Source organism: Primulina tabacum, chromosome 8 (assembly GCF_025594145.1).
Source record: "Primulina tabacum isolate GXHZ01 chromosome 8, ASM2559414v2, whole genome shotgun sequence".
NCBI classification, from domain to species: Eukaryota; Viridiplantae; Streptophyta; class Magnoliopsida; order Lamiales; family Gesneriaceae; genus Primulina; species Primulina tabacum.
The window spans coordinates 5,929,293-5,939,598 of NC_134557.1; the positions used below are offsets into that span (position 1 = coordinate 5,929,293).

Consider the following 10,306-nt stretch of genomic DNA (forward strand, 5'->3'; position numbering starts at 1 on the left):
GTTAAATGACTAAAACTCAAAACAGACCAACTTACAAGACTAAAATTTCAATTTTTCAGTAACTAGTCGATCGTTACATCCATAAGGCCATCACGTCACAACTATAAATGACAGCTAGAGGAAGGAGGATATTTCTCGATGCTGGTTATGTCAAACAACCTCAGCTGACTCTGATGCATTTGTAAACAATCATATAAACCCAATTTTTCTGTCTGTATAGCGGCGGAGAGCTGCAATGCCGTCGTGCTTCGTTCTGCATTGCTGTTCGATTGATGATCTTCGTTATCCGTTCCAAGTTTAACGGTGGGTAGGGATTCGAGTTTTCGATTGGGCTTTGTTTTAGGTTAATGGTGGAGTGTAATACAAATAGGCTTAATTTCCCTTTTTCATATTGAAAATTAGTTTGCTTTCCTTTATCGAATGTATAAAGCTTTGTAGTTTACAAGCTAAATAAATTATGTTTACAAAATATTAATATTCTAAAAAAATAAAATTTATTTAATTTTTAAGTTTATAATTGTTCAAACGATAGAACTTATATGTTCGTCCATTTAATTCTACTAAAAAAACAATTAGGTTGTATTTGGATGGATGAATTTCGATTATAGTTTTATTTTAATAATGAAATAATAGATGAAATCTTAAATCCAAAATTTATATGGTTCAATTTCGGATTATACATGTCAAGATTGAACCAAATGAATTTTTTTTTTTTTGATATGTTGCGTCATGGATCTCAGTCAGACACATTCTCCACTTATTTCATATATTGCAATAATTTTAGAGTGATTTGAAGATGTCGACGTGAAAGATTTTTCCATTGACCTCTATGACAATGCCTTTGCAAATATACACATAACACGTCTTAGATTTAGCTTTATATAGATAAAATAAGATATCATGTATCTCCATATCCAACTAAATAACTCTTTAATTTTGTTGAATAAAATAATCCAATATTAGTTGTATGTGAAAATAATTTGTTAGATTGTTAACTTATCCAATGTTTGGTTTTGATTAACTATATTTTAAAATTTTGGTTTTTGTATACTAACTTTTAAATTTTAGCTTATTTTGGTCTAATTGTGGACATGACATCGGACACGTCATCAATTTTCAATGACACGTCGACATATTTCAGTGGGGTGCCAACATTTTTAGGTGTTATGTCAGTATTTTCTGGTGTCACGTCGGCATTTATACCAAAATATTCGAAAAATAAAAGTTTGTGAACCAAAACCAAAATTTGAAAACTTAATGAACGAAAACAAAAATTAAATAATTATGGACCAAAACAAATACTTTTCTTTAATTTTACAGTGATCATACAATAATATATGTTTTGCATCATTTCAATGTCTTCGGATTGAACATGAGCTATATCTCACTATAAGATTAATATAAATATTACGTTAGGGTGAGTATAATCTGCGAAATATGATATACACAAATTGCATTTAAATGTGATATTTCTAGACCAGTGATTTCTGCATTATCTAGTGGTCAAAAAGATTTATTAACATCAAATGATTGCTGCTAATAACTTAATTTAAAAAAAATACATTTAACCCATAAAATAAAGAGTAGGTCTCTTGTGAGACGATCTCACGAATCTTTATATGTGAGACGGGTCAATCCTGTTGGATCCCGGTTTTCTACACGCCCAAACACAGCGGAAGTTTTAAAATTTTTATTTATTTTGACAATCAAAATATGTTTTGCTTTGGGCGCTCGTACGATTTTAACAAAAACATTCATAGGGCGTTCGAGTTTATATCTTTGGTGAACGATTCACACGGCTCCTACTATTTCGGGGTTAGCGGAGATAGCTCTTGGTGAATTCCCTAGCGAACTTTCTTCAGATATGCTTTCTTTGATCCTCCTATCAAGTCCACGACCAGAAGATTTGTTCCTCTTTCAAATAGCACTAGAATATTTGAAAGAAATTTTTATGTTGAGATTAAAATTTGAGAAATGACTCAAATTTCTTTTCCTTGAAAAATGGCCAAAAATATTTGGGTGGAATTTTTGTGAAACTCACATGAATCACCATTGTTGTAAAAGGTGGAGGCTAGGTCAATTTATATTTATTTCTTTAAAAACAATAGTCTTGACCTAAATTTCATAATTAATATTAATGAGCTTGATTAATTAATTGGGCTAGTCCAACTAGTTTAATTAATTAATCAAAGTTCATTAATAACTTTAATTATTTAATATGTTGGACTTGTACTCCTACAAGCCCATCAAACATACTCCAAATATATTTAATTTAATATTTAATAAACTCAACTTTTGAGCTTAATAAATTAAATCAATTATAAATTCAACATTTGAATTTAATAATTAAATTATAAATTCAACTCCTTGAATTTATCACCTCCAAAATTTAATATTTAATAAACTCAACTTTTGAGTTAAATAAATTAAATTCTCAAATTCTATAAATTCAACTCCTTGAATTTATTGTCTCCAAATTTTATAAATTCATAAATTCAACTTCTTGAATTTACTATCTCATAAACTCAACTCCTTGAATTTATTTTCCTCAAAATTTAATTATCATAAATTCAACTCCTTGAATTTACTATATCAATAATATAAATTCAACTCATTGAATTTATTCTCTCAACGGGAACAAACGATCCCGTACTTGTGTGACCCTCAATGGTTCAGAGATACAGCTAGCCATGGGTTCACAACTCTTTGTGATTCCGAATAATATTTATTCTTATTCGGGCTTACCCTAGTTAGCCCCATTCTTTTCATCAACACCTTGATTAAGAATGTCAGAACTAATTTCTAATTGCACCCATCGGATCATGGTAAGAGCGTCTAGTAGCATCGCCCCATGATCCCCTAGGTATCACTGATAGTGCCTGCAAGAACCAGTCGATTATGATTAACGTACAGTACGGTCCCTTTATCTCAAATATCCCGATCGAATCTGCAACCATTGGTTCATCGATGGTTGCATAATAATTCGATAACTATGTGATAACTATAATAGTGGCATCGCGTGTACTATTTGAGAACTCCTTCTCTAACGTACATCTCATACTCTGGCCAGAGATTTCATGCACTATTATTTCATCAGATTACACAGGATATCCACACCCGTAGGTGAGCGGTGAATCCCCGACGACAATGCACTGGCTCCTATATGTGTCGCAAATGTACCTAATCCTCGCCACCTGATGACTCTCCTGGAGCCGGTAAACTAGTCAAAGCACAGCCCTAGCATATAGAGACTCAGTGTTGTCCCGGGTCGTAAGGACTAATGGTGTACGATTCATAACCACGGACTTATCCTCTCGATGAATGATAACCACTTGGAAAGTCCGAGGGAGGGTTGTTCGGTATAATCATCATATGACTACCCATCTGCATGTTTGGACATCTCCATGCCCTTACCAAGAAACGCAGTACACAACATCACAGATGCTAGTCTCGAGCTCAAGCGACCTTTATCCATGTTTTAGGCGGCTGAATCGACTAGGAACGAATTTAGAATATGCAGTGTTTATAAATGAGTTTTAACATCGAATTACGATTCATTTATATTAAAGCATAATCAAGGACTTTATCTATGTTGATTGCTCTGCATGAGTATACAGATAAAGTATAACGAAACCATTAAAAGTTAAATTATATTAAAATAAAGATTGTTTATTTCACTTGAGTCAATAAATTTCCTAGCCAACCGTTGGCTTGCAGGGCAACTACTCCAACAAACCCCACCGATATTCACAGTAAAAATTAATACTTTTAGCACAAAAAGTAATAATTTTTCATGGATGACCCAAATAAGAGATCTATATCACAAAATACGACCCGTGAGACCGTTTCAAACAACACATCTTAAATTGAAAATAAGGAGCCTCGGAGTCTTTTTAAAAATAAAATTACATTATCATTCCAAATGTAAGATACTTAACAGTATTTATTTCAAATTCCTCAACCAAAAATCATCTGATTAAAATATCATAAATTTGCGGGAAAATAGAAAGGTTCGGGTTAGTGCTCACCAAAGTAGATTCAGACTTCCTCGAACATCAACACCTCCTTAGTTCTCATTGCATGAACCAATGAAGCATATTAAATCAAAAGATCAACAAGTTCGTTAGATACATGACAAATAATACATCTAAAAAACCGACAAAAATTAAGCATTTCAAAACCTCACGTTGTATGATACACTTGTACTTTAAATAAAATTGCATAAATAATTTGAATGTGTCTTAAGACATTATTAAACAATCATAATTATTTTGGACAAACACATAATACCCATAGATCCGGGTTGGCCGAGGCACCTCGAGCCGAATACCGACATCCAAGGTCTGTAAACAGTCTAGTTGGTAAATACACCTCGACTTGAAAACCGAAATCTAAAACTCATATACAATCAAAATTTGTTAAAAGCATAGGCGACGTCTAAAACCCGTAAACAGTCATGATTTGGTAAATGCACCCCGACTTAAAGAACTGACGTCCACAATCCATCAATAGTCAAAATTTTGAACCCATTTTTATAAGATTGGGATTTATTTGGAATTCTAGTTGGCTCAAATGGACCAAACCCATTAACGTGAGCTTCAGCTTCTGAACCAGATCGAATAGCCAACCCAAATTGTTTGGTAATTTGAATTGGGTTTAGGACGTTTTGGTGCACTACTAGATGTTCACGATTACGTGCTTCTATCTCTCAATAAGATATGGGTAAATTGAAGAAAGGAGACAAATAAAACATTAATTTTAGGCTATTCATTCAAATGTTCTTGAAACCGAAAATCCAACGATTATTAATAATATACTAAGTAATCAAAAAACATTTGGGTGAAATGGTTTGTCTCAAATGATACCAAGTCTCTTTGAATTATGTACTTATGCCAGGAGGTCATGAATTCGTGAATTGGGGAGGTATCACTCCACCATCTTCGTGTGGAGAGTTCTATGAATAATGGTGCATGAGAAATCCCGTGAGGGAAAAGGCTCCAGTGGGAACCCAAGAAAGGACAAGGCTCCCGAGGAAACCCAAGATCGGGATAGCTCATGGTCATTACAATAAAGGCTATATCCCTCGGCTATTATTTTTAAAAAAATCAAATCCTCCGATCCAAACATCGACCGAGTTGTAGAAACAAACACGTAGTTGTTGCGAAAGATTAAGAAATTTCCGTGGGAGGAAGATGATCGCCAAATCTTGGTCATTTGTTTGCGGAGGACTAGCATTAATCAAACGTGGAATCATTAAAGGGTAAATTTGGTATGCCTTTCACCCAATGGTGGTTGGATTTTCACCTTTTTATGCAACAATTTTGTGCTTTTGACGGATTTGAAAAGTTCGGGGAGAACATGCATGATGAAGTAGTAATTGAGTGGTTCCCCATGTGATGCAAATATATCAATCAAACTCCAGTTTCGAGTCACTTCACTTTACTATAATCAAACAATTAAATCGATTAATCCTTCAACTTAATCACTTTTATCGGAAAAATATCAATAATCACCCTTATAAAAGTAACATTGTGTAAACTAAATTATCATTGATAATCCTCAAATTTGAGCATAAACCCACTTCTTTTTTTAGCATAAAATCCTAAAGTTTCGAAAATACACTTGAGCTTATGAATGGACAAAAACAATCATAAACATACATGAAATAACTGTAATTAGAGTTGAAATCATGAGGGTGATTTTGTTGAAATTAATGATTTCATGTTACATTTTTTAATATTATAAATTGTATGTTATTCATGTCATTATTTTATGATATCTTGTCAGCACTATGGTAAAAAAAATCTAAAATTGAAAAAAATATATATCATGAAAGTTAATGGTTTTATGTTCAAATTCGAAAAACACAGTTATAAATTATCATTTATTTTACATAGGGAATTTTATGCTTTTTTTTAATTTTTATATGAGTAATAAATGATTTTTCTCAACTTTAACAAAGATAATCCTAATTAAGTTTGCGTGTGCAATTTCATAATTCTAGCGGTCGTGGAATAATGAAATTGATATATTTAGTCAATAATAAAATAAAAGAGTTGGATCAAATGTTCTAAAAAATTGTAGGCGATTGACCGACGACCATCCATTGCTTACGCTAAGGTGCTCAGGCGGTCGCATAGACGGCACCTCTAGATGGTTGTTATTTTTTATTTTACATAAATATCTAATTTTTATTGTTTATCTTCATATTTATCCAATATTCATCTATATCAAATTCAAAATCAATGATATATTCTTCATCTTTATACGATACAAATTGATTAAATGTCAGACAATCTTTTTTAAAAAAAATTAACAAATTCTATATATTACATTAAACGACCGTCTAGACGGCTTTTAAAAACCTAGACGATGAGTGATGCGCCTAAGCGACATCTTTTAAAACAATGGTTGGTTCATGTGACATGGTTAAGATGTATTATTTTTCTTCATTGGTTAGTTGAGATTCGGTTGGATATGATTGTTTGTTTTAATTAATATAAAATATATTAGTATGAAGTATGCGAATTGTGGAATTGGAATCCAAGAAGTTGCACTCATGATGTCGTACCAAATTTATGACCAATAAAGTGTCATTTTGACTTTGTTGGACTTTTTAAAATATATTTTTAATTTGGATATAAAACTTTGTGGATTGAGATAATGTTAAAAAATAATGAAAAATGTTTTTTTCTATTAATTTCTAATTTCTAAAGAATTAAGTGTTTCTTTCTATACGATTAAATGAAGAACAGAAAGAAAACATAATGATTATATTTATCTTTACTAGCTAATAGGTTGTGTAACACAAATTAATTAATTTTTTAAGGTCACGTAACGGTTTAGATATCAAACATTTACTATATAGTTTTTAATGCTAATAAAGATGGTAGATGAGTATACATGAGTAAGTTCGATTCCACTAGTTTTGTATAGTGAAAATTGTAAATAAATAAAATTCAAGAATGAAATCTTTTAAAAAACCATCCCTTTTTAGAATTTGTTTAAGGGGTGTCAACGAGAATTTCTCATATAGTCATCTATTTTAGTACTGATCTCGTCCAAACATGCTTAACTTCGAATTAACAAACATGCTTAACTTCGAATTTGTGATATGATGTGATACATTAGTGATCAAATTTGGGGAAACCTAGCTATCCTATTTTTTTTTCTATTTGTATTAATATTTAGGGTTTGATGACCTCTAAAGCTTATTTGGAAACTGGCTCACCATTAAATAGGTTGAGCTAAAGTGGTGAAATGTCAACTTCATTAATTATTTTACTATTGCCGTTGAAGTAGGTTAGCAGAGGCAATAAATCACACTATAAACAACTCATCATATCTGTGTGTGATATATATATATATATATATAGATATATGTATACATAGGAGAATTTGAAAATATATATTTTAAATGAGAGTAGGTCTCTTGTGAGACAGTCTCACGAATATTTATCTGTGAGACAGGTCAACCCTACCAATATTCACAATAAAAAGTAATACTCTTAGCATAAAAATTAATATCTTTTCATGGATGACCCAAATAAGTGATCCGTCTCACAAAATACGACTCGTGAGAACGTCTCACACAAATTTTTGTCTTTAAATGAGTAGGCATGTTTGTTTATTAGACTTTCATGTATTTAAACAATTTTACTTTCATTTCCATTAAATAATTTCAACAATGCACATGACAATTAACGATTTCATTAATAATTGGAACAGCAAAACAGATTTTATTCCATGTTTTGTAATATTTAGCCATACCTACCGGTTGAAATCATGGTTGGGACAACACATTGTTTATACACCAAATTGCTGGCAGCTTTTTGATAAATAGTCTAATGTATGAAGGGTACTAATTTGATTTTTATAATTTGCAACTTGGTTCAATCATTGGGAAATAATCTAACAGATTGATTGTTGGAAATCAATAATTACCTCACATAAATAAATATAAATTACAAGAATTTGCATTTCACTTTTTGTTAGCTAGCTGGTATTTCATTATCACTATCAAAAACAGTTCAAGATTTTGGACATAAAATCACACCCCACCTCATAATTTACTAAAGAAAACCTATTTAATCCTTATTTATTCTTTTTTTAAATCATGAAAACCTACCGTAGTTATCGTTGGTGCGATATAGTAAACTCAAATGATCAACTCATTAACCTACAAATAAGATTAACCAGGTAAACTACACTAAGAAAATCCTGTTTAACAAGCTCAAAGCTGGAATGACAGAGACACAGAAAGATTAAACCGATGATCTTGTGCTCACCATGTCTACCCTCCAAGCCTATTCCTTGGGACCATTTAGTCCTTACTTTATATAACTGTGGTGGTCTTCACAATGTATAATATACAAATATTAATGGTAAAAAACATCTTAATAATGAATAAATATTTTTTTAACTATCTTTCAAATTTATAAGCATGGAGTAAAGAATCCATAAAGACGATACAAAAAAAGTAATCAGACAAAAGGGATTTATTTGTGTCCATTTAGTAAGATGGATAATGTGTTTAATAGCAAGTGCATCGGGGAAAAGGTAAATTTATTTGATTAGTTAGGAAAAAAGAAAAAGTTTTCCAAAGAAAATGATATATTTATCCTATTCTTGCTCCTTTGTTCACGCCGCATTCCGTTCTATAATCACTTGCACACTCCCTTCATCACCATCTCCCATTTTTCAAGGTCCATAGACTAAGTAAACAGACAGAGACATAAATGTCTGAGTTGTGCGATTCCAAGATTAAAATTTTCACGCTTTTATTCTCTGACTTGGTTTTATTTTGTTCTGTCATTCTTTCTCATCCCCTATACTTTTCTTACTTCGTTTTCTTCTTACCTTACATTCTTAAACTTGTGTCTTTTGTCTACCCTCTTTTCATTACCACTTTCCTTGTCCTCTTTGCTGTTCTTGCTGGCCTTGTTCATGATAGTTTCTCAACTGAATTCGGTCAAAGCTGGGTTGGCCATCTGCAGTTTGCTTGTTGGTCTGTTTTAGAAAGTCTGCAGTCCAAGAAAGAAGTTGAAAATGGAGGGTTCGGCTGTTTGGAGGATCTTGAAATGTATAGAATTTTGTTTGGCCCTGCAGTGATGGGAGTTGAAGGAAACCAAGTTGGTCAGGTTATGGAGGAAAAATCAGAAGAAAATCCTCTGCAAGGATTACAATCAAGTGTTAAAGAAGGTTCATTGGATGTAGACCTCAACCTTAACAAATATGAGCTTCTCACTGCTGGTAAGGTAAAAGAAAGTTCAATTCTTGGTGCTGAGATGGAAGAGAAGAGATTGGAGAGTTTCTTGAAATTGCTTGATAAATTTGAAAGGATGACTCCAAGATTGGATGAGAAGAAAGTTGATCCACTAGTGAACAATGAAATTGAAAAAATGGGAGAAAAACAGATTGCGTCGTCATCTCTGGGAAATGCATCCCGGGCAGCAGCTGATAAGATAAATGTGAACAACACTAAATGGAGAAGAGAGCATACACCCAAAGTCAAAGAACATTCTCAAAGGCTAAACTTTAATGATGATTATACTTGCGAAAACGGCGCCGAGAGTTCTCCGACAATGGGTTCAAATGTTGGGACTTATGGATCCATGAGGAAGGAAAAGGAGTGGAGAAGGACGTTGGCGTGCATGTTATTCGAGGAGCGACACAATGTGGATGGCGGTGAAGGGATGGACTCGTTGTGGGAGACATACGAAACAGATTCAACCAAGCCGAAGTTGTCGAAGAAGATTAGTAAAAAGAAGAGCGGATTTGAATCCGATGAAGAGTATGGCTATGAATACGAGATGGAGGACGACAATATGTGTTGCTTACAAGCCATCAAATTGTCAGCGAGGAAGATGAGTTTAGGACAAGCCATCAAATTGTCAGCGGGGAAGATGAATTTAGGCGTGGGAAAGCCTAATCTTGTTAAGTTTTCCAAGGCTGTTAAAGGGTTCGGATGGTTGCATCGAGTCAGCAAGAATAACAAGAAGGTGCATAATAGTGGAGACAGATACTAGTGCAACTACCTTTGTTATATTTGAGAGAGAAAAAAATCTCATGGGATGCTTGCTTACGTTTACGGAGATGTTTTCATTCTCCGGAAAGCAGATTTGTGTAGTTAGACACTTGGGTTCCACGTCTAGGTCTCTACTTTTCACTAAATCCGTCTAACAGGTAAATATAATGATTTATATGTATGTTTTGTTATTCCATCAAAATTAAACAGGCTTTTGCTTTGTGATAGTATCACATGAACTGCTTCTGGGAATGTTTATTCGGAATATTTACTTGTGAA

The 10,306-nt window shown here is 32.8% G+C and overlaps 1 protein-coding gene across 1 annotated transcript; it reads left to right on the forward strand.

The window, feature by feature from the left end:
- Positions 1 to 8,591: 8,591 nt before the first annotated feature.
- On the forward strand, positions 8,592 to 10,306 carry LOC142553328 (uncharacterized). The gene is made up of 2 exons (XM_075663506.1): positions 8,592 to 9,829; positions 9,872 to 10,306. Exons 1-2 carry the CDS (start codon positions 8,739 to 8,741, stop codon positions 10,026 to 10,028), a joined length of 1,248 nt encoding a protein of 415 aa, XP_075519621.1. The 5' UTR covers positions 8,592 to 8,738; the 3' UTR covers positions 10,029 to 10,306.

Excerpts from the sequence above, each read along its gene's own strand:
- LOC142553328 (XM_075663506.1), top strand. The coding sequence starts at position 8,739 with ATGTCTGAGTTGTGCGATTCCAAGATTAAAATTTTCACGCTTTTATTC. Across the intron at positions 9,830-9,871 it reads GAGATGGAGGACGACAATAT|TTTAGGACAAGCCATCAAAT; the intron begins GTGTTGCTTACA and ends GAGGAAGATGAG.